Source organism: Castanea sativa, chromosome 9 (assembly GCF_040712315.1).
Source record: "Castanea sativa cultivar Marrone di Chiusa Pesio chromosome 9, ASM4071231v1".
NCBI lineage: Eukaryota > Viridiplantae > Streptophyta > Magnoliopsida > Fagales > Fagaceae > Castanea > Castanea sativa.
The window spans coordinates 24,271,678-24,295,272 of NC_134021.1; the positions used below are offsets into that span (position 1 = coordinate 24,271,678).

At 37.8% G+C, this 23,595-nt stretch overlaps 1 protein-coding gene across 2 annotated transcripts; it reads right to left on the reverse strand.

The window, feature by feature from the left end:
• LOC142610542 (uncharacterized) lies at positions 1-22,674 on the reverse strand. Of its 2 annotated transcripts, XM_075782374.1 has the most exons (16): positions 22,492-22,674; positions 21,054-21,123; positions 20,672-20,773; positions 20,430-20,549; positions 20,050-20,309; positions 19,614-19,873; positions 19,074-19,227; positions 16,792-16,901; positions 16,595-16,682; positions 5,192-5,527; positions 5,025-5,099; positions 3,495-3,843; positions 3,239-3,404; positions 1,424-1,532; positions 1,126-1,305; positions 1-618 (listed from the first exon to the last, which is right to left on the reverse strand). In XM_075782374.1, the coding sequence occupies exons 5-16, from the start codon at positions 20,215-20,217 to the stop codon at positions 442-444; spliced, it is 2,172 nt and encodes a 723-aa protein (XP_075638489.1). In that variant the 5' UTR covers positions 20,218-20,309; positions 20,430-20,549; positions 20,672-20,773; positions 21,054-21,123; positions 22,492-22,674; the 3' UTR covers positions 1-441. The 2 variants fall into 2 exon arrangements, with proteins under 2 accessions (XP_075638489.1, XP_075638488.1); XM_075782373.1 differs by having other exon boundaries at positions 3,239-3,843; positions 22,492-22,637.
• Between the last annotated feature and the right edge of the window lie 921 nt (positions 22,675-23,595).

Below are 23,595 nucleotides of genomic sequence, written 5' to 3' on the forward strand. Positions count from 1 at the left end.
TTAAATTCAATGTGAGCAGGATGTCATTTATACCGAATGTCATGTACAAAATGAACTAAGCAAGAGTGTCATTGAGGTTACGATGGGTTAAGTCTATCAATTTGGACATGGCTAATTGGAATTGAGATCCAAGATAAAAGGGAGATAGCTCGTAAATTTGAGATCATTCCACTTATTCTAGTAGAAAACTTGTTCTAACAGAAAGTCCTTCCCAACAGTACAGTGGCTTATGACAAACAACCTAGGACATACTCCATGTTTCTCTTTCAGGTTGATGGAGAGCAAAACCATACTTGTCAATTGTAACTTTTCACACTTTTTGCAGTTTTAAAGTTTGCATATCTGACATGTTCTTGCTGAGGGAGTTTTTTTTAACCAGCAAATATGCATTTTCGGTAACCACGAGCAGCAATTCCAACAATAAACCACTACTCAGAAACTTCAAGCAGCAATGGATGAGTTCATCTCATTGAGAATGTGGTAATATGTATTGTGATCAGAAGTGTTTTGGAAGCCAGGAATAAAATCTGAAAAGAACCTCAGAATTGCAGCAAGATGTTGCGAGTCGTTGGAAGCAAATGCCGCTTCAAGAAATAATGAAGGCCGGACATTATTGACCTGAAAATTTTAGCCCTTTAGTAAGTCCACAACTTCATGAACCCAAATCACCATTTTATTTTATTTTTTTCTGAGTAACCCAAAACACTAATTATTAACACAGACTATAACAAAAAGAAAATATCAAGCATTTTCGTAAAGTAAAATGAACTCCTTTTTTACACAAAATAAATGGAAAAGCATTTGGCCAAAATTGTAAATCATCCTCCTTGGACGAGGTATCTCATTGGTCTTTAAAAGTCAAATAGAAAACCAAAACCATAAACTATATAGAGTGCACATCCCAAGGATTGTGGGAGGCCACAGCAAGATGCAATTTCTACCCACCAAAACACAGTTGGAGAAGGGATTAGACAATAAAGACAGAAATTCACTCTTCAGCTTTTTCAGTGCCCCAAACTAGGAAAAACTACTAAATTTTATACGAATTTTAAAACATGAAATAGTACTCTTTGTATAGCTCTCTTTTGTTTCACTTTTTAATGAAATTAGCTAAGTAGGAATTACCTTGTACTTCCGTGCATAACGTAAAGCTTCAAGATAATAACCGTCTTGCACTAAAAACAATACATAGTCATGATGTAAAGAAAGCTGCCTTAGCATATCCAGACCCAGCTTCCTTGTTTGGAAATTCTGACGGCCAGATTCCAGGAGTTGCAATGCAACTTCTTTGGAGGGTTCAACAATCTGTGATAAAAACAGAATTCCTCTGTTAACATCAAATCACACATAAACAAAGCCTAGAACCAGAGACAGCCTTTCATTACTTTCTAATCAGAAAAACTCATAAAAGACAATTAGAAACCTTGTTTATGACAAACAGTCCAAGTTCTGCATATCGCTCATTGCGCACTAGCAATTGTATGGTCAAAACATAGAGATTTGGATGTACTTTAACCTTTTCAGAATTAGCACTGCAAAAGTAAAAACAGATAAGTTGGGACAAAAACAGAAAAAGAATAGGTATTGTTTATGGGATACACACACACACACACACAAATAAACACGCATTTTAAAAAAGAAAAATATTTCGTGATATCTTCATTTTATCATTTAAGTGCTCACCCAGCCAAAGTGGCCTATTAATTCAGAGACCAATCTGAATCCAGTTCTAGGACTACATTTCCTAGCCCATCAGGTTGCAACAAAGCCAAATAATAGCTTGATTTCATTTTCAACCTTGTCCAGAAAAGAATCACTGCCTTTTGAAATAAATATTGTACTTTTTTAATATTTTCATAAAATTAGATTGTTATCAGTTATTCCAATGAAATTAGCAAACTAAGAGCATTCACATTGAGAATGGTATATGCCATATGTTGGTTGAATTTAGCAGAAAAGCCTAAAACAACCTCTGCATCCGGACTTGTAAAAAGCTACTATCCCAAAAAAATTTGGGATTGTGCTATAGTGCAATTCTAAATGTAGAATCGCACTGTAGCTCAATTCTAAAACAAAATAATAGTTTTTTATTCCATCTGCCTTTTTCTCTCTTTATTCTGTGTTTTTCAGTCCTCTCTCCTCCTTCAGTCCTCTCTCTCACTCCCACTCTGTCTCTCTGTCTCCCACTCCCTGTTTCTCTCGGTGAGCAGTGGTGGCCTGTTTGTGGGGGATCTCGGCGTGGCAAGGTCACAGTGGTGGTGTTTTTTTCTACAAAGTCACGGCATGGTGAGATCATACCTTGGGTTCGAGGAGATTGGGTTTGAGTTCTTGGGGTTCGTGGGGTACGAGAAGATCAAGTGTTTGATTTGGGAGTGGGATCGGTGGCTTGTGTTGCCATTTTTGTTTTGCACATTTAAGAATTTTGATAATTTGAATGTGAAATTGAGAAAAGTAGAGAAATTCTACCTATCAAAAAAAAAAAAGTAGAGAAATTCTAAATCTTTTGAAGAATGGAGAATTGGTATTTGGGTTCTGCGTTCAGCGTTCTGCATTTTTTGGGTTCTGGGTTCTGGGTTCTGGTTTTGCTTTTTCTGGGTTATGGGTTCTGCGGTTTTTTTTTTTTTTTTTCTTTTCTATTGTGACACTGGGTTTTTTTTTTTTAATATGGGTTTTTGTTCCAGTGGGATTAGTGGGCAGTGGTGGTGACTGGGCAGTGGAGGTGCGGTGCTAGAGGTTGAGGGAAGGTACATACGCATGTGGAGGAGAAAATTGGGAAAAAACAAAAAAGGAAAAAATATATTTTATTGTGTAAATATATTATTTTTATGGATAGAATAGAAAAATAAAAGTTGGGATGCTGGGTGTATTGTAAAATGATATTGTATAAATGATAAAATAGGTTTTGAGATGGTAAAATAGAATATTTAAAGATTCAGGATGCGAATGCTCTAAGTAATTAATCATGAGAATACTTGTAAAACTTATTATACACATTTGAACAATGTGAGCATGGATGGGCCATCTTAACACAGCATCAGTCCTTACGTAGCAAGGATCAACTATCCCCAGGTAAAAGCTGAGTTCCTCAAACTTATAATGACCACATTAATGGGAAGAGAAACGTAATAATAATAATTTCAAGTACTGATGGAGAACTCAAACTGCAATTTTTCTTTTTACTAGACCATTTTGCTTTTAGTACCCCGAATCACTTTTAAGTTCATTGAATACAGCATACCTGTGAAGGAACTCAACAATGATGGCAACCAAGTACGAAGGGTCTCCCACTATCTCCTCCTCAACAGGAGCAAACACAAAGCTGTACATCTCTTCAGGTGAAACTGCTGGCGAAGTAAGTTGAGCCTCCTGCTGCTCAGAACCATTAGCATTCAATGGGTTGTTACCTGGTTCAAGAAGATGATGTTGTAAGGATGTTGGCTGAACTTCAGTACTAGAAGTTTCAGCACCCATTAACTTTTCATTGTCCACTTTACCATCAAAAATTTGAAGATCACTCAAATTGGTCTTTGGTGGTTCAGAGCTGGGATTCTCCTCGGAGTCTGAAGCATACTCATTGTCCACTCCAGCAGCGGATGCATGTTTAACAGACTTTTCAAGTGCATCTACTCTACTGGCAGATACATCAGCTCCAGATCTAGGACTACTAACATGCGGCACACTAGAAGGGGATGTCTTCTCAGATTTTATTCCCTTAAGATAGCTGCCTGTTTTGACAGAGTGGGAGTAAGAGGTAACTAAAACATCCATTGCTCTGGCAACCATGGGCACAGGACTGCGTTCTAGAATAACAGTGCGTGCTATTGCCAAGCACAATTGTTTAGCCTGAAACAACAGAGAACTAGAATTAAAATTCATTATTCGTCACATAATTTAAATTAGAGAAGGGCAAGGAAACAAGACCATTCCAAGTGATTTTGAAAACCATTACAATATTTTTAATAATTCCAGACAACATAAGGTCATCTTTTGGTATTTCATAATTGTCTCTAAATCTTAGTTGGGCAATTAGCTTTATTTTGTGATGATAGATGTGTTTATAGGATTGGTAGAAGGAATTAATAATGGCCTATTTGGTAGCTATATTTAAATACAATTTTTTTTGTTTTCAAAACCAAAAATGGTGGGTGCCACATTTGAATCCATTGTTTTGTTGGTGTTTTTCTAAATACAGTTTATAGAAAATTATTTCCAAATTTCATTGTTGAAAACAGGATTTTGAAAACACCGGCTAAAAAGCATTGATACTTCACTTGGGTTGTAAGTTATAATTTTTTACAAATTGCTTGAGTCACCTTGTTGTACCCGTACCCATATCCATGTCCATGCTTCCTAGAGAAAATGTTTTTAATGGTATAGTTATAAATAAATTGAAAACCATAGACCCCATAGATTTTGCACAAGTTGTTTTCTCTCTACAATTTAGGAGCTTATCATTATCACAAAAAATTGAAAACAACAAATTTGCACGGGATGAAAGAGAAAGGGAACGAATAGGTGTGATGTACTATTGGTGTCTTTTTTCTTCCCTTTAGCTTTTACCATTGGAGTTTTTGACATTTTGTATGTAATCCATTGGTTTTTTTTTTTAAACATTGGTGTTTTTATATGTTACCAGCTAATTTTTGTCACAAAAATAAATTTTTTCTCAAAAATATAAAATGTTCTTGCAAACTCTCTTTTTTTTTCAATATTTTAAAAATTGTTCTTAAAAGTGGGAGCCAAACAGTTATAATGCAAAAAATTTCTCTAAAAAGTGGTTTCAAATTCATAATTTTGAAAACAAAAACAAAAACAAAAATCCACCTACCAAACAGACTCTTATTTGCAATGTGGTGTACGTAGCCAAACAAGTATAATGCAAAATTTTCAAATTCAATTTTTTGAACACAAACAAAAATCCACCTACCGAATAGGCCCTTATTTGCAATGTGGTGTGGTTTATGTATGCCCCATAAACAATCAGGTAAATACTGAGCAAACCTAAACTACATAAAGAGTACTACCTTATTGGCTTCCAACTTCCGGCGCTGCAAAAACTCTAGTACTGATGGCACTTCTGAGCTACTCGCAGAAATTGCCTGCCAGAAAAAAGGATAAACATTTATTGACAGAATAATATCTTAATTTAATTACAGACACCAAAAAAAAAAAAGGAAAGAAGATAACTTGCCTCCAAATCTAAATGAATCTTCCACAGCAACTTGTTGGCAACATCGCATATGAATTCGGGAACAAGAAAAGTCCAGTCATCTCCATATATGACTGCTTCATTGTCGGGTACAACATTAGCCCCTGAACTTCCACTATCTTCCCTACTAGATTGAGAAACAGAGGTATTAAATCTGGGGAAACCCCTCAACAGCAGGGGGAGTGGGGCAGATATGGGTGCCCGAGAATCTGCATATATGTCATACAGGATAACAACCTTCGCATCATTTTGGTGAACAAGCACTACATTATCAACCACACTCACAGCTATCCTGCTCGAATAAATCGGCAAAGAACCCTGCACATAATCAACATCAATTTGAAAATGAAGTCAACAATAAGAGTAATGTCAAATTACTGCAATCATTTGTGGTCCAGAAAACACATGATTGTGAAATTTGAAATACAAGCACCAAAGTAATTTCTCCCACCACCCACACTTGATCTCACAACAACGAGATAAAAAAATAAAAATGCAACAATCAAGAGACTCAAAATCACCAGATTAACTGTTTTATGTGCTGAGATTTTTTTTATAAGAAAAATTATTACATATTGATGTCGCAGAAGCTAGGACAAAGCACACAAGATGCTCTCTTTGATGGACAATAGCTAAACTGTTAGTTTCTAGGTAGTAAACCTTGAATCCAAAAAGGTGTTAAAATTGGAATCCACCCAAAAAAAATTTTTGACAAAAAGTCCGTATTATATTGATAATAGTCTAATTTGCCTCTAATGGCTACAAAACATATAAATATTGATAAAAACATCTAAAACCCTAATTCACACTAATTACGCAATTAAGTGACAAAATACAGAAATTTACCAAAAATGGCAAAATTGAGTTAAATGCATAATTATAAACTATTGATCTTAAGGGTCGTCCCAAAACAAGCAAGACCTTATTCAAACTTTTGAGTAAAAAGTTATTAAGGAAACAAAAATTACTATATATGGCAAAATCGCAGTCTTCAAAGCCTAAATGGAGGAATTCACCATTTTCAAGGGTACCGCATGGCGAAGCAACAACTATTGCTCAAAATGCTGTTTCGCTTCAGCCTGCCAAATTTCATGCGATTATAACTCCATTGCCCAAATGATTTCTGCTAGTGCCTTTTGCCTTGCGCGATTTTAGGCGCACTTTGGAGTCCAGAAAGGCCATGGTGGTCTGTTCTACATCACATATGATGCCAACACAAGTAGTATAAAAGAGAAGGCTACCAAGGTATGACTTATTTGGGCTGAACCTTGATGTTCCTTTAAGGCTACCATTGTGTGGAATAGCATTATAGAGAGATTGGAGAGGCGATTGGCAAGACCAAAAAAAAAAACCTCTCAAAAGGGTGTAGAATCACTCTTCTTAGAAGTACTTTGTGAAACTTGCCTATTAATTTTATGTTGCTTGAGACTTGACTATGCTGGTCAATGTAGCTAAAAGATTAGAGATATGTACAGGGAGTTTCTTTGTGGTGGTATGGGTGTGATTTCCTTCTCCCACCTAAGAGTGATAGCTTAGGAAAACCTGGTGTGATTGCCTAATGTTATTTCACCCTCTATTCTTTGTTTTAACACCAAACAGGCATCAAACATATTCAAGATCCAATATTTTCATTACCCAAAACCTTAAACATTAACCTTACTCAAAAACCATTTATGATCTCAACAACACATCTAATAGTTCCGAGTTCCTAAAGATCCTACATCATTTTGTTACTTTTGTTGATGACTACCCCCAAATGACTTAACTATTTTTAATGAGAAATCCATCTGAGTTAATGTTAAATTTCATCTTTTTAGAAAAGATATCAAAACCGAGTTTGGCCAAAAACATTCAAATACTGCAATCTGACAATGCCAAAGAATGTCTCAGAGACATCCTTTGCTGCTTATCTATATGACAAAGGCATTGTACACCAGATCACTTGTCATCACACATCTGGGCTGGATGTATAATTGTGTGTTACCTTAATCCCTCTGATGCCTCCTCCTCCTCCCCAACCCCCCTCCACCACACCCTCACCCTCTCCCTCAACCGCCACCATTTTTTCCCTTTCTTACCACCTTCACATATTCCTCCTCCCTCTCCTCTTCCTTTGTGCTTTCCTCCACAGTTTGGGTTTTTCCCATATCCTTATCCCCCCCCCCCCCCCTCCATCATTGCCTACCCCATCCCCACCTCTTCAGGGGCCTAACCATGCTTTGACTAAACCATCTAACCTTATACCTGCACCTCTAGCCATACCAAATATTCCCACCATAGAAACCTCACAAAATATCCCTCCTACATCTCGATCCTCTAACCATGGGGGCAGTAAGAGGTCTCTAAGTATTGATGCAAAACTCTTTTTTTTTCTCTTTTGATGGGGGGCAGTCTGATTCATATGCCATACATGAGACACGCCAGGATGTTAAGAGCTCTATTTGGGTTGGATGTAGGGGCATGGGGTGGATCCTTACCTATCTTACCGATATACAAGACTAGGAGCCCAGTCAAGATGTACTTTGTAAGAGACTCAGGGACAATGGGAAGTTGATAGAGTTTGTGGTAGATCAATAAAGCTGGTCTTTTTATGGTTATAGCGGTATATTTTGGAGGGGCTAGTAGAGGTTGTGTTATGATACCAGCAAGCTCTAATCGTGCTAGTTGGTCTTTGTTCCAGAAAGAGCTAGGGAATTTTATATCCAATGCAAAACTTGTATCTATGGCCGGAGTATCCTCCAATAATAGTGGTAGGGGTGGTCAATCTGCCAGAAGTGACCGGAATGGGAAAAATCTATCTGTTTATGGTAATCAGCAGAAGTTCACGAATTTTGAAAATATTGGAACCAATTTAGGGCATAACATGATTCATGGAGATCTTGTAGTAAATGTTTCAGTTATAAATGGCAAACCCACGCGGGTATTTAATTTTAAGTTGATATCTGCTAATTTGGCTTTAAAAGTGTGCAAGCCTAAGGGTGGGCGACACGTGGTGACTTGTATGGGTGTTAGGGATTTTAGTTGGCCCAAGGAGTTAAGTGGTGGGCCAGAGGTTATAAAACAAACAGGTGGGCTTGTTAAATTCAACCCCTGGCACAAGTGACTCCAAAAGGTAAGGGTAATTTGGTCAAGCCCAACCCGATACACTTGAGTTCTGCTGCTGTACACAGTAATGGGCAACAGCTCAAGAGGAAGTGAACTTCGATCGAGTGGAGTTTCCGAGACGCCAGTGATAGCAGTAGTGCCGAAACCGGAACGATGTGTCTCTACCCTCGTCGCAAACCCTCTTCCTATCACCCTGGCAGTCTCACCTTCTGCCAGGATAGAGGGAGATCATCCCGAAGATGTGACAAGGGCGACAGAGGCTTGCAAGACTGGGTCCATCGGCGAGACGGTGACCAATCTTGGTATAAGGGCTGATATCTCGATTTTAATGTCTGGTGACTTGAGTTCAGGGGCAACGGTGAGGTCGATGGGGCCTGGGACTGACGATTCTTCTCACCATCAGACTTAGTGGGTTAACCAGAATCAATTTTCTCCTCTGTCGAATCTAGGTAATGAGATGGGCTTCTGTTTTGGGGAGAGAGATAATTTCACGAAGTATCCAGTGATAATGGAGAACAATGGTGCAATCCTCATGCTGAGTTAGTGTCGTCAAGCTACTTGGATGGGGTTGAGTTGTTACAAGGTGGTTCTAAGCCTTTTCTACTATGGTGGAAGATCAGTGGAGTTAATCCTAGTGGTTTTTTTTTCACGGGGAGGAAAAGAATGGCTTATTGGAGTGTTCACCTCTATCTAAGTGGGATCCTAATGAACAAAAGAGTTGGAGGTGACTCAGGAAGTTGATGAGGGAGAGGCTCTAGGGTCAGAGGTAAAAAATTCGAATTGAATGGTGAGCTTGATGAAAAGTTTCTATAAAATTGTGGGTTAACCTATTGTAAAACATAAAGATCAATGTCTGGCTTTGTTTCGTCTTCTAGAACAAGACTACATTGATGTGGTTAACGTTGGTACTTCTAAAGGAATAGTAAACTCAAGGCAGAAAGGGCTCAGGGAACTTAAAGGTTTGATTTCTTCAATTAATTATGATGGGGTATCTTCTAAAGGGAGGAACAAAGGTTCTTCAAAAGGTATGAGGTGATTACTAGTTTTAAATGAGTTTACAACTTTTATCTTGGAATGTTACTGGCTAAACAATCCTTAAAAGCGAGAGGTATGTAAATCTTCTCAAGGAGTGGAAGTATGATATCGTTTGCTTTCAAGAAACCAAGTTGTCTTCTTTAAACTCTTCTGTTGTTCGAAGCGTTTAGGGTAGTCCGTTCCTCGACTGGGTTGCTCTAGATGCAGTCAACACTGCAGGGGGGGTGTTATCAGTTTGGGACAAGAGAGTTTATGAAAGAATTGACAATGCTATAGGTCAGTTTTCTATTAATGTTTTATTGAAGGGGGTTGCGGATGATTTTGTATGGGCATGTTCAGGAGTGTATGGTCCTAATGATGATAGCCAACGGGATGCTTTGTGGGAGGAGCTCACAAGGATGCACTCTAGATGGAATACAGAATGGTGCGTGTTTGGGGATTTTAATATCACTCGATATCCGAGTGAGAGATTTGGTTGTGAGGCTTTCATTCTGGCTATGTTTGTTTTTTCGGATTCCATTGAGGCTAACTATTTTGTGGACTTACCTCTTGAAGGGGCTTTGTTCACCTGGCTTAGAGATTCGGGGACAGATTGTATGTCAAGAATTGATAGGACCTTGGCACCGGTGGATTGGGTAGATCATTTTGGGAATGTGTCTCAAAGGGTACTCCCTTGAGCAGTTTTCGATCACTGCCCACTTTTGATGGTAGCTGGTCGTGTCAATAAAGGTCAAAATACCTTCAAGTTTGAGAATATGTAGTTGAAAGAAGAGGGTTTTGTAGAGAGAGTTCGGCAATGGTGCAATGGGTATTGCTTTCTGGGTTCTCTGAGCTTCTGGCTCATAAATTTAAAGCTCTTAAAGATGACTTGAAAAAGTGGAATAAGGAGGAATTTGGGGATTTGGCCTTTAGGAAGAAATGCTTTTTATCTGAATTGTTGGGTTTGGATGCTAGGGAGGATTTGTTGGGTCTTTCACAGGAGGAACAAACTCATCGTATTCAGATTAAAGGTGATATTGCACATTTAGCCTATTTGAAGGAGATTTCTTGGAGACAAAAGTCTCAGATATTGTTTGTGAAGGAGAGTCACAATAATACTCACTTTTTCACCAGGTAGCAAACTCCCATAGAAGAACTAATCATATTCGAGGTATAGAGGTGGATGGTGTCCCTTATGAGGATGAGGAAGAGGAAGAGGTGCGGTCTGACGTGATTCATTTTTATCAGGGTTTGTACACGGAGTCAAATACTTGGCATCCTTCTATGGACAATTTGGAGTTTGCTAGAATAGAGGAGGATGAGCAGCTTGCTCTTGAGAGGGATTTTTCTAAGGAGGAGGTGGTACAAGTCCTTCAAGAGATGGAGGGTTATAAAGCCCTAGGTCCCGACGGCTTCACTATGGCCTTTTTTCATAAATGCTGGAGTGTAGTAGAAAAGGATGTTATGGTCTTCTTTGATCATTTTCATAGGAGATCAGAGTTTGAATGGTATCTGAATGCTTCTTTTCTATATTCTATCTTTGATTCCCAAGAAAAATAATGCACTAAATATCAAAGATTTTCGACCTATCAGCTTAGTGGGCAATGTGTATAAGCTACTATAAGGTGTTGACTAACAGATTGAGGACAGTGTTGGATAAACTCATTTCGGAGTCACAAAATTCTTTTGTTGGTGGTAGACAGATTTTAGATTCAGTTCTTATAGCTAATGAATGTCTAGATAGTAGACTGAAGTGTTGTAATCCGGAAGTGGTGTGTAAGTTAGACATCGAAAAAGCCTATGATCATGTGAATTAAGACACTTTGTTCTTTTTGTTGGAGAGGATGGGCTTTGGGGGTCAATGGAAGAGATGGTTAAAGACTTGTGTCGCTACTGTCCACTTCTCAATTTTGGTTAATGGATCTTCTATTGATTTCTTTGGTAGCTCTAGAGGTCTAAGACAAAGTGATTCGTTGTCTCCCCTTCTCTTTCTTTTGATCATGGAGGTTTTAAGTAGGATTCTGAAGAAAATTATGGAAGGTGGTCTCATTTAGGGTTTTCATGTGGGACCTATTAATTCTACTGGTATTCATATTTCTCATCTATTATTTGCTAATAACACCATTATTTTCTGCAATGCTTCTAGGGAGCGGTTGCTTTCCATTAGGCTGGCTTTGACTTGTTTTCAAGCTTTTACTGGTTTGAAGGTTAATGTGGGAAAAAGTGAAATTGTCCCTATTGGGGAGGTAACCAACATTCAAACTTTGGCTAATATTCTTCAGTGTAGGGTGGGCAGTTTTCCTATGATTTATTTGGGAATGCCTTTGGGAACTTTGTATAAGACAACCTCTATCTGGAATCCAATTCTAGAGCGGATGGAGAAGAAGTTTTCGAGCTAGAAGCGGTTTTATTTGTCAAAGGGTGGCCAACTCACTTTGTTGAAAAGTACCCTTTCAAGCCTTCCAACTTATTATCTTTTCCTTTTCACTGTTCCTAAAGCTGTGGCAATTAGATTAGAACGTAGTCAAAAGAATTTTTTGTGGGGTTCCTCAGTTGAGTGCTTCAAATACCCCCTGGTGACTTGGGAAAAGGTTTGCTTACCGCGTGAGTTGGGTGGTTTGGGAATTCAGAATTTTGTGTCTTTTAATTAGGCTTTATTAGGGAAATGGCTTTGGAGGTATGGCCACGAAATTACTCATCTATGGCGGAGGGTCATAGACGTGAAATATGGGGAGGGGAAAAGGGGTTGGAGCACTAGAGTTTGTAGAAGGGCGCATGATTGTGGTTTATGGCAAAGTATTAGTGAAGGGTGGGAAATTTTTCTAAGTATTTGTCTTTTGTGGTAGGGGATGGTTCTCGTATACTTTTTTGGCATGATAAGTGGACTGGGGATAATTCTCTTAAAACTCTTTATCCTCAATTATTTGTGTGTTCAACCAATAAGGAAGCTTGTATTTCTAAAGTGTTATGTCCTCCAGTTGGTGATAATGATAAAGTGCGGAGTTTAAGATTTTATAGGAATTCAATGATTGAAAGTTGGCAGCTTCCTACTCCCTTTTTCATTTCATCCAACCTCGGGTTCCTAGGGGTGGAGGTTGTGACAGTCGTTGTTGGCGTTTTAATGGAAGTGAGAAGTTTGACATTCGGTCTTTTTATCATAAAATTTGAAATGCAACTCTTTCTGCTTTCCCTTGGAAGGGCACTTGAAAAGTAAAGGTTCCTAAAAGGGTGGCATTCTTTATGTGGACAGCAGCTCATGGTCAGATTCTAACTTTGGATAATCTTATGTTTTGTGGTCGCCCTTTGGCGAATTGTTGTTGTATGTGATGTTGTAATGAAGAATTTGTGGATCACCTGCTGATTTTTTGTCTGGTAGCTCATTCTTTGTGGATGTTTATGCTTCAATTGTTTGAGATCGATTCGGTCATGCCAAATTCAGTTGCAGACTTATTATTTTGTTGGTATCATTGGCTTAGGAAGCATAATTTTGATATTTGGAATTTGGTTCTAAGCTGTTTAATGTGGACTATTTAGACTGAACGAAATTGGCATTCCATTGAGGATACTAGGAAATCTTTGGCTCAATTGTTAGATTTATGCCAACAGACCCTCTTTGATTGGTCTCAATATTGGGGTCTCTAGGATTGTTCTACATTAATGGATTTTCTTTTGTCGTGGTTGTTTTTTACTTTTTGCTTCTTTTTACTCTTTGTTCACTACCGTAAACCCTGTGTATTTTTCCTGCCATTCCATTTTCAATAATATTTTTTTCTTACCTATCAACAAAAAAAAAAAAAGAGGGACAAAAGACACCTCCTTGATGTTGCTCAAGCTCTTTTGTTTCAAATGGATGTACCTCATTAATTGGATGCCTTCCACTATTCTTGATGGAGCATCTCTTCACTCCATCTTATCCCCTTCTTCTCCAGCCTTCCATTTGTCTCCTCAAGGTTTTGGGTGTTATGTTCATAATCTTGGACCCCGTTTGACAAACTTGATCCTTGCTCCATCAAGTGTCTCTCTTAGCTATTCACGAACTCAAAACATATATCGATGCTATTCTCTAGTATTACAACACTACTTTACCATTTCTGATATTACTTAATTTGAGTTCCAATCATATTGCTTTGTACCTAGTTCTCCAAGGGAATATCGGTTTGAGATGTGTGTCCTTTTTCCAACTCTGAATTTACTACCTTCCTCACCCATTCATGTACCTTACCCTGAGTCATTGCTTCCAAAGGCTCCCAACTCCATTGTAAGTATATACTAGATGTCTACAGTCAACAACTCTATTGCCCCTAGTCAACTGATCCCCCATGCACTCCAAACTCACTTCCCATTTCTCTCTAGACAGGTATATGTTCCTATGTTACAAAGCATCCCATTAATAGCTTTATTTCTTGCCAAACAACATCTCCTTCCTTTTCTAGTTTTATGTTCCTGTGTTACTAAGCATCCCATTAGTAGCTTTATTTTTGGCCAAACATTGTCTCCTTCCTTTTTCAATCTAACAAGGTATGAAGGAAGAAGGCTTTACCATCAAGGATAGATAGTTTACAACCCTCAAAACTTCTAGCATTCCATTCTCGCCAAAGGCACCACATGATCCAATATGGCACAGCCTTCCAATAGCAATATCTCTATGCCTTCAAAAAGATCCCTGCCAAGCTGCGAACAAATCAATAAACTTCTTTGGCATAACCCATTAAGGCCCAAATAACCAAAACACCATTCTCCATAGCTCGTAAGCTATTGGACAATGATGAAGAAGGTGATCCATAAACTCCCCACACCTTTTACATGCAATAGGGGTGTTTCAGTTCGGTTTCGGTTGGTTTTTATGGGTATGGCCAACCAAAATGGCTGGAAACCGAACGGTTCGGTGTATTTCGGTTTCGGTCGGTTTTCAGTTTTTCAAAGAGAGGGTTATTGAGGTTTTCAAAACCCTAACTTTAATCACATATATAAAACAAAGTAATAGAGCAACAGAGAGGGAGCTATTGAACAAATCAGAATGACAGAAAAAGAAAAACTTCCAACAATATTTGTTCAACAATTTACACACAAATTCGAACAAAAAATTGAACTTTACCACACCATAGCAGGAGCCTACCACCATGCTTGAGCCTACCAGTGATTTTTCGTTCTCTGTACAGAGATATGTGACTCAGAGAGAAGAGAAAGGCATGGCCATGGTCCATGGGATTCATAGAGAACAAAAAGAAAAGAAAAGAATGGGGCGGCTGAGGTAGATGGGGAAGGAGCGGCTGAACTGAAGCGAGAACGGCAGAGACGTGAGAAGGGCTGAAGAAAAGAAAAGAGAAGAAGAAAATAGTGAGACAGAGAAAAAATTGGGGAAGGGCGCGGTTGGAAAAAAAGAAAAGAGAAGAAGAAATTAGGGAGGATAGGGGCGGCTGGAAAAAAAGAAAAGAGAAAAAGAAATTAGGGATAGGGGTGGCTAGAAAGAAAGGAAAGAGAAGAAGAAATTAGGGATATTTATATCATGCTATAGTACTAGGGTTTTAAAAAATTAAATAGCAAAAAAATCACTCACGCCCCATGCGAAGGCTCGAGCTCTGGATATGCTAGCCAAAACATAAGGAGCATACCACTAAGCCACTGATGAGTTATGTTTTAAAGTTACGTAAATATATATATATATATATATATATATATATATCGGCTCGGTTCGGTTGGTTTCGGGGTGAAAAAATCCAGCACTGAAACCGAAACCGAACCGCACCGAAACCGAACCAAAATTTTGGCAACGGTTCGGTCGGGTTCAATCGGTTTGTTCGGTTCCTCCGTTTTTTGCACACCCCTAACATGCAACACCAATCCAATACAATAATCCCTCTTCCTGAGATTTTCAAAGGATAAAATCTTCCCTAGAGAAGCAGCCCAAGAAAAGGAGGCCACCCTAGGCGGGACTTTCGATCGCCAGACCAATTTCCAAGGGAAAAACATGCTGTTAGAAGCAGATAAGGAGTGATAATAACTACAAGCCACAAAACCCCTGCACTTGTCAAGTCTCCAACAGGGTCTATCCATTCCCCCCTTCCCCCCCTAACAGGCTTAGAATAAATAAGATCCAAAAAAGCAAACAAAGGCTCCAGCTCCCAATCTTGGACTACCTAGAAAAGTGAACGTCCCAATGGGACTCCTCATTAGAATGACGTAAAACATCATTTCTTGCAGCTTCTTTATGGACTAATATTAAATAACTTTGGGAAACCCGCCCTAAGTGGGCAATCACCACACCACACATCATGCCAGAACTTTACTCTAGGCCCATTCCCCACATCAAATTGAAGAAACCAGGAAAAGGTCGACCATCCCCATCGTATAAATTTCCAAAGGCTTACGCCATAGGGATCCTCCACAAAAAGAGAACTCCCCCCCCCCCCCCCCAAAAATTTGTTCCCATACTTAGCCTTAATAACTCTCCTCAAAAGATGCTCCCTCTTGGTCCCGTATACCCACAACCATTTCCCTAATAAATTTTGATTGAATCTTCTTATGTTCGTCCTTTCATATCAGCTTAAGTTTTTGGAACAACCTGTCATTTATCATGGCATCAGAGTATAGGCGTCTTAAGTTTGAACTCTATCTCCACCCAACCACCCATTTAAAAGTTAAACATTCCACGTGTTAGCTGCACTTATTGAGGCGGATTATGGGCTCACATGTGAGGGGGATGTTAAAAAAATGGCTAAGAGATTAATTAAATTCACCATTTCTTATTAGTTCAAGCTTTTGGGGCTAGTGATAGTTTATCATGATATAGACACTCTACCAAGCACTTCTTGTCTAGGTTTATATAGCATCAAACCATACAGAGTCTAGCAACAAAATTTTGGGTATTCTACTCTTCTTTGCAATGAGTTTTGTATATTTAGACAAAAAATGCGGCATGTAATAGATACATAAGTTGAGCTTTTTCTGATGATGTGACTAGTAGCATTTGAAGGATATGATTCGTTAAAAAAAAAATAAAACCGTACATTAGTTGAACAATGTCATATAAATTTACGAAAGTGATGAACAAATCACAAAATACACTCATGCATGTTCAACTCTATCATTTCGAAACTGTAATAAAGCCTGTTTGTATACTCCATAACCAACATCCTAAATTGGTTTTCAAATGTGCTCTAAAGACATGATAATTATTTAAACAAATCCAGCTAGTCTGCCACTAATGGATTGAAAATCCAACTTGAGTGAATCAAAGGACTGGAAAATAACTGGGCAAGAACTTACCTGTTGTATGACAGCATCACGGTAAAACCTATATGAGTGGAGGAGCATTGCAACTCTATCAACTTGCAAGCAGTATATTCTACCATAGCTGTGAACAGTGACAATTATTAAATATTTGACTTTAGATAACAATTTGAATATATTAGCAGGAGAAATTAAACAATAAGAACCTACACAGTGTGTTCAAAAGAACCTACACAGTGACAATATTGATATCTTCGGCAGCGAGGACAGGCTTACTGTTAGCCTCAGATTTAGCCATTGCCATGTCAAACCTTGGCAAGCGAATAACCCCTGCAGATGAAAGCTAAGAAGAAGAAATAGTATCTATGTCAGACCATGGGAGATGCTCAAAATTTCCACGCAGCTCTTAGTCTTATTTGCATCAAGGAACACCACAAAAGCTGCATTGATATATGTCTCAAGGAGGAAAGGAACTTTCTGTTCTAGACCTGTAGTTAAACCAAACATTATTTCTTTCTTTCATACTATTTATTCTGCCAAAACTAGGTAGAGTGGTGAAGACAAATTATATAGGGTCCCTTACACAGGTCATGGTTTTTAAGCCAAAACTTTCTACAAGGTTTTGAGCTCTAGGGCAGATTCTCCTATCCCTTGGAAGAGTGTTTGGAAGATGAAGGCCCCAAAAAGGGTAACTTTCTTTGTATGGAAAGCCATCTTAGGTAAAATCCTAACTATGGATGACTTGAGAAAACATCGACTCACAGTGGTGGATATGTGTTAGAAGAGAGGGGAGACCATTTATCATTTACTACTCTTCTACAAGGTGGCTAGAGAAATGTGGGATATGGTATCATGTAGCACGTTGGAAAGGACAGTTTGGTTGACACAGAAATAGAGGCCTTTGGGAGGCAATCCCCTCATGAATTATGTGGTGTTTGGAGAGAAAGAAATTACTCAAAGCTTCAATGGTTGTTAGAACTCGGTTTTGGAGTTGAAGATGGTGGAGTTGAAGACCCTATATGATTAGATGACAACTACAAGGTCTTTTACTTTTTCTAATTTACCTGAAATTATGTATCTTTTATATGTTTTCTTATTTTTCTTTTATTAATTTTTTGGGTTTGGTGTATCTCATGTTTTACTTCCCGTGTAAGGTTGCACCCGTTTACACCATTTTAATATATTTCTTACCTATAAAAATACTTATGTTTTTCTTTAACTTGCTGCTTGATAAAAAAGGAAATTTATGCCAATGAGCTCTAGCTCAAAAGGCACCCCCTCCCCCTATAAAAGCAAAGTAAAGGGAGAAGTTAAGAGACCTACCCGGGTGGACGTGTAGGGAAAAAATTGCAAATTAACACCAATTTCTAAACAATTTCGTTAGTTAGCAATATTTTCAAACTATTTAGGAAACTAACATCTCGAGTTTAAGAAACTCAATTTTGCTCTTAGAAATCGAGCCTAACAAACTTGATTTCCTTAAAGCAAACCAGAACAAAGCAAACACGACACCAGAGTGAAGCTACGAAGCAAGAAGCAAACACAAAAGACAGCAACCCAGAAAGCTTCGTAGCAAACACAAAAGACAGCTACCCAGAAAAACAAAAACGGCGATGCAAGAAAAACAACAAACCAACAACCAACCCAGAAACAATGAAGCAACAACAAACCTAGATCTGCAACCCCACTAACCCAGATCTCCCTAATCCAATCCCTCGGTTCGGACTGCGATGAAGGCCCCAGGCAGCGGTGGCGAAGGCTCCAACAATGGCGGTGGTCCGATCTCAAACTCTGTTCTCTGAACTTCCATGGCCAAGCCTTTGAATTTGGGTATACTAATTTGGTCTGGAGAACGAAAAAAGAGGGAAGAATGGGAACGGCTAGAACTAGAGTCTAAAAAAGTCGAGTTCCACAAAGATTTTATTCCAAAATCGAGTATTAGAGAATCGATTTGCTACCGTAAAATTGATTTTATTAAACTCGAGATGCTAGTTTTTTAAACAGTCTGAAAACTTTGCTAACTAACAAAATTGTTTGAGAACAGATGTTATTTTGAAAAAAAAAATCCAGACGTGTAGTGTAGTTACTAATTTATAAAAATAAAAAAGAGATAGAAAATTTTCTCAAAACTGGTTCGAAGAACTCTCTTCCAACCAATTATGTGGTGGTTCAGATGACCATCAAAATTATTTTAATCATGACTCATTAAGTAATAACAAGTCGCATGACTCTTAAATTTATTTGAGTCTCCACTTAGTAGGTCGAAGGAACTTTACACCAAACAGGTTTGAAGAAAGATTCTGTCCCAAAAGAAAATTCTGCTTCCAAGCACATAACCATAAGTTGGCTACGCAACCAATTTCTACACAACCTACATTAGAGCAATAGTAGTTTCTTAGAACCAATTCCCCAATCCATTTTTTGTCCCCAAAATACCAAGTCCGGCATAACAAACACAGCCTACTCTAGCAAGGGATAAATGACAAGTAAAACAAAAGCAGCAATGGTATCATACCTGAAATCCATTGAAGGTCTTGCACTGCATTCCAGAAGCAAGAAGAACCAAGCGGCTTTCATGTGTGTAAACATACCAACTGACAATCAATTTCCTTGTCTCTACCAATTGGAGTGATTTCAACTCAGAATTGTACACAAATAAGTCCAGCCCACTGTGATATCACTCCATTTAGTAAAATGGAAGAAAGAAGAGAACACAAAAGATCCCATATCTGTTGAAACAAAATCTATCCCCTGCCCCCACCCAAAAAAAAAAATAGGAACAAAGAACAGAAACAAAAATCCAGTATATAAACAGGGGCCAGCCAACAGGCAAGTGCAGGGGGTGGGGAGCTAAACCATGCAGGGATGTCAATTAATGTCAAATTCATTTTTTTTAAATTCACTTAAAAAAAATTGAATTTTACATTAATTGACATCCCTGCATGGTTTAGCTCAAAACCCCTCACACTAAAAATAACAATCATAGCTAAACAATTCAAAGAAATGAAATTTATCCATTGATTTTCATATAAAGCGTACGGGAAAGTTCCCTTACCTGGTCTTTACAAATACAATATCACATAATGGACAATCTGTCCAAAAGAACCCCAGAATACTCTCTGACTCTGGCCTGCACCTCTGACTAAAAGTCTCCCCAGTTTCTCTATGCCTAAACTGCACCTCATGATTAGATCGTTGGATCGCTATAAACTTTTCATCTAAAGAACACCGAATAGATAAGATGGGCCCCTCACTTATTGAATCAGAGGTAGGAGCAACAAGAGGAGAAAAGGGTACAGTTTTCCATGAGAAGACCTAAGCAAAAGAGAAAGGAAGAGAAAAATAAAATATGACACCATTTAGTTCACATAGATTTTTTTTCTATGAAAAAAAGATTGAAATCTACTATACTTAATTTAAATATTTAATGTAATAAAAAAAAATTAAAAATGCAAGTACACGATTACTTCATTCAAATTTTTTCTTATTACCTGATCAGATGTTGGGGAGAGTATTAACTTATTTCCATCATCATAGAATAAACCCCTTGATCCAGGAACGTTGCATCGTAAGGGTGGATACTGAATATAAACATGTGACAAGGCACTAGATCTGCTCAAACCAATACTAGACTGTGAACTTGATGCTTTCCCAGACATCTCCCCTAGTCACCTTTTAACTTTGAGAAGGCAATGTATGGCAAATACTGCTGCGAACAATCCTAAAAGAAAGCTTACACACTCAAAGTACACTGCAAAAAGTAGAAAATATCACATCAGTGGAACGGCGAATATGAGATCTGAAGGAGCATTAAAACCCTAGAAAAATAAAACAATAATGCAATCTATTTTGCAATATATAAATTAAAAACCTCTTTTCTGCTGTTTTCAACCACTGCCTCCAAACTTCACACTTGATGCTTGCAGTATTCAACATATGCCTCAACACAGTATTAAACCCGCAGACTACAAAGTTAAACCTTTCCTCGCAGCTACTCAAGGAGCAAAAAGAAAAAGGTTAAAGTAAAAAAATTTCTTGAATATACTTTCCAAAAGCCTTTTTTCCTCTTGTCACACTAGAACATATTTCTTCATCAGTTATAGAATACAATACCGTTTTCAGCATGCATGTCTTTAGGGCAAGAAATTCTTTAAAACACATATCACGCTCAACTTCTGGAACCTTGGCCGCAACACAACCCCCATATTCTTTCGCCTATCAAAAAGAAATATCTTGCAATAGTAAATCAAAAAGATTTGAAACACTTATATAGAGAAACTCCTAGTAAATTGAATTTTATAAAATTCAGAATAGAGAAATAAGCACAGACACTAATTAGTTCATTTATTACATACTGTACACTTTTATAAGTTAGCTTTACAAACACTTTAGCGATATTCATTTTTCATGTTTTCATTCTTTTCCGACATGAACATTATCTATACCAAATAAAGAAAAATATTTCTGGATAAAGATTTAAAGCTAATCAACAAACCTGGGCTGAACAATTCACTAAAATGCGCTTGAGGGTGGAAGTGGAGTTCCTTTCTTTCATGTCCAGAGTGCTATCAAAGAAATGTTTAATAAATAAACACAGTTATTACTAGCACAATGCAACATGAAAATTTCATAACCCAGCTGATAATTATGAGGATACATGCATTAAAATTCTAATGCTAAGTGTCTTTTCTATTGGTAAGAAGGTATTTTCCCTTATTTCACGACAATCATAAGCAAGATTGCACCCCCAGATCCATCATATCTTTGAGACTACCATATGTGTAGATTATGCTACATAAGTATCAATAATTCAATAGCCACTTGAAATTAATGAGGGCTAATTGTGGATGATAATTAGAAGGGGCTGGCCCATGTTGCTGCGTTTTATCCAGTTTGAAGTAGGGGATGGGTCCAGAGAGAGATTTTGGCAGGATCTATGGCATGGAGGGAGCTCTCTGGTTATGTGTTTCCCTGGGATATTCAGGATTAGTTGTGATAAGGAGGCTAGTGTGGCTGACCTTATGAAATTCACCAATGGGGTTCTTCATTAGGATGTGAATTTCATGAGAGCTGAGCAGGATTGAGAATTAGAGGCCTTATCAAATTTTATGGATTCCATCTATGGGAAGTGGGGAGGATAAGATGTGTTGGATTCTAGTTAAGAAAAAGGGTTTCAAGGTTAGTGGCTACTATCAGGTCTTTCTTAATGCTAATGTACAGTCATTCCCTTGGAGAGGTACATGGAAGTCGAAGATCCCGTCCAGAGTTGCTTTCATTGTCCTACTGCTACTGATTTATGATCTATGATGTTCGGATTGTTTGGAGTTTGTTGGGTGATACTGAAGACTGTAGTTGAGTTACTGGCTTGTTGACAAGGGAAATTTCGCCATCATCAGAATGGTCATATTTGGTTGGCTGTTCCTCACTATTAGATATGGTGTATTTGGACATATTCCCATCGTAACGGGTCCTGATTTTTCAAGAATCATAGTTTCCCCATGTGGGAGACATGTAATGTCTGTGTTCGTGTCCATGCTTCTTAGATCCCATGCTTGTATTACAAGCAAAGGTTTTCCAGAAAAGCAAATGGTATGGTCCTCATAGACATAATGTGGAGGCTTTTAAGGATGATAGGGTTATGAACCAAGGCTATGATTGTGATTGGTTCAGTTCTGCGATGCTAGAATTTTCACAAACTCTTTTACTAGGAAACTAAAAACCCTCAAATAAGATTTGAAAAGAATGTAATAAGCAAGAATTTGATGATTTGGGAATTAACAAAAGAAATCTGAAGTGGAATCTCATGGAATATCGAAATGAAAATATTCAAAAACCCTAATTAAACCCTAATTCATTCCTGAGCAAAATCTACACGCACGCACGCGTAATCGGCAATGAGAAATGAATTTTCAAAGTACGATTTTGAGAAATACCTGATGAATTGACCATCGGAGGGATCGCAGTGTGTACGGAGAGAGCAAAAGCAAACAAAAGCGACAGTGAAAGAAGAAGATGAAGAATTTCAGCAACTAACAGTCTTGAGTCTTGTTTGGATTTGATTTGATTTGCTGACTTTTTCATTCACCGCTGCGCAAAACGGGTTTGAGTTTGAGGTTGAGCTCGACGAACTGCCACGTCATTTTTTTCCTCGGTCTTATTATGTGGGCCCTTTTTAGATCTTTGGATAGGCATAGTAGAGTATGGCCCAATTGGTTTTTGTTTTTTTATAAGGACAAAATGTCCACTCCAGTTGGGCCGTGTTTTTGGATAAAACGTTAAACGTAGAAGTCCAGAATAACTTTTCGGCCTATAATTGAGAGTTTGGGCCATTTGGGGATTTGTTGCTGTTGCTAGATAAACAAGCCAGGCTTCGTGCTAATTTCATTTTTGAGCATTCAGAAAATCTCTTCTTCGTCCAGCTAGCTACGAACCTTCATTTAAAACCCAAAAAAAAAAAAAAAAAAATTTTAATTTGCTAGAGTGACTTTTTACAAGATGAGAGGGGTAATTGTTTCTCAAAAAACAAAAAAAGATGAGAGGGGTAATTCTACGGCAACAACATTTTTCACCATAAATTTCACAATGGCTGAGTTGATGAGTTATTATTTATTCTCGTATAAGTTTATTATTGACACTACTTTATTATTTATCGTTAACGACTTATCATTTCAATAGTTGTGATTGTGAATTATATTATGGCTGTAGACTTATTAGAAATGAGTAATAGTAAATCTTTCATCTGCCCTTTTATGAATTAGAATATCATGCAATACATAGGTACTCATTCCTCTCAAAAAAAATCAACTTTTAAAAAAAAAAAATTTATATTCCAAGGTTGAAATAAAAAGTAACTTTTTTATAATAAAATTCCTTTGAACATAAGATCCATGCATACAACTTCTGAAAAAAAAAATGTAAGATTAATTTATTAGATCAAAGCTATATGAGATTGAGAATTTTTTTTAATCACCATATGGGAAGAGAGAGCCATAGTATTAATAAAGAATCGGTATGTATAATGTTTATGGTTAACCGTA

Bases quoted from the DNA above. Each gene is read 5' to 3' on its own strand.
- LOC142610542 (XM_075782373.1), bottom strand. From the start codon at position 20,217: ATGTCTGGGAAAGCATCAAGTTCACAGTCTAGTATTGGTTTGAGCAGA. The intron at 19,228-19,613 runs GTAAGGGAACTT...GTGATATCACAG, and splicing joins ATTGTATTTGTAAAGACCAG to TGGGCTGGACTTATTTGTGT. The intron at 1,306-1,423 runs GTTTCTAATTGT...TTTTTATCACAG, and splicing joins GACTGTTTGTCATAAACAAG to ATTGTTGAACCCTCCAAAGA.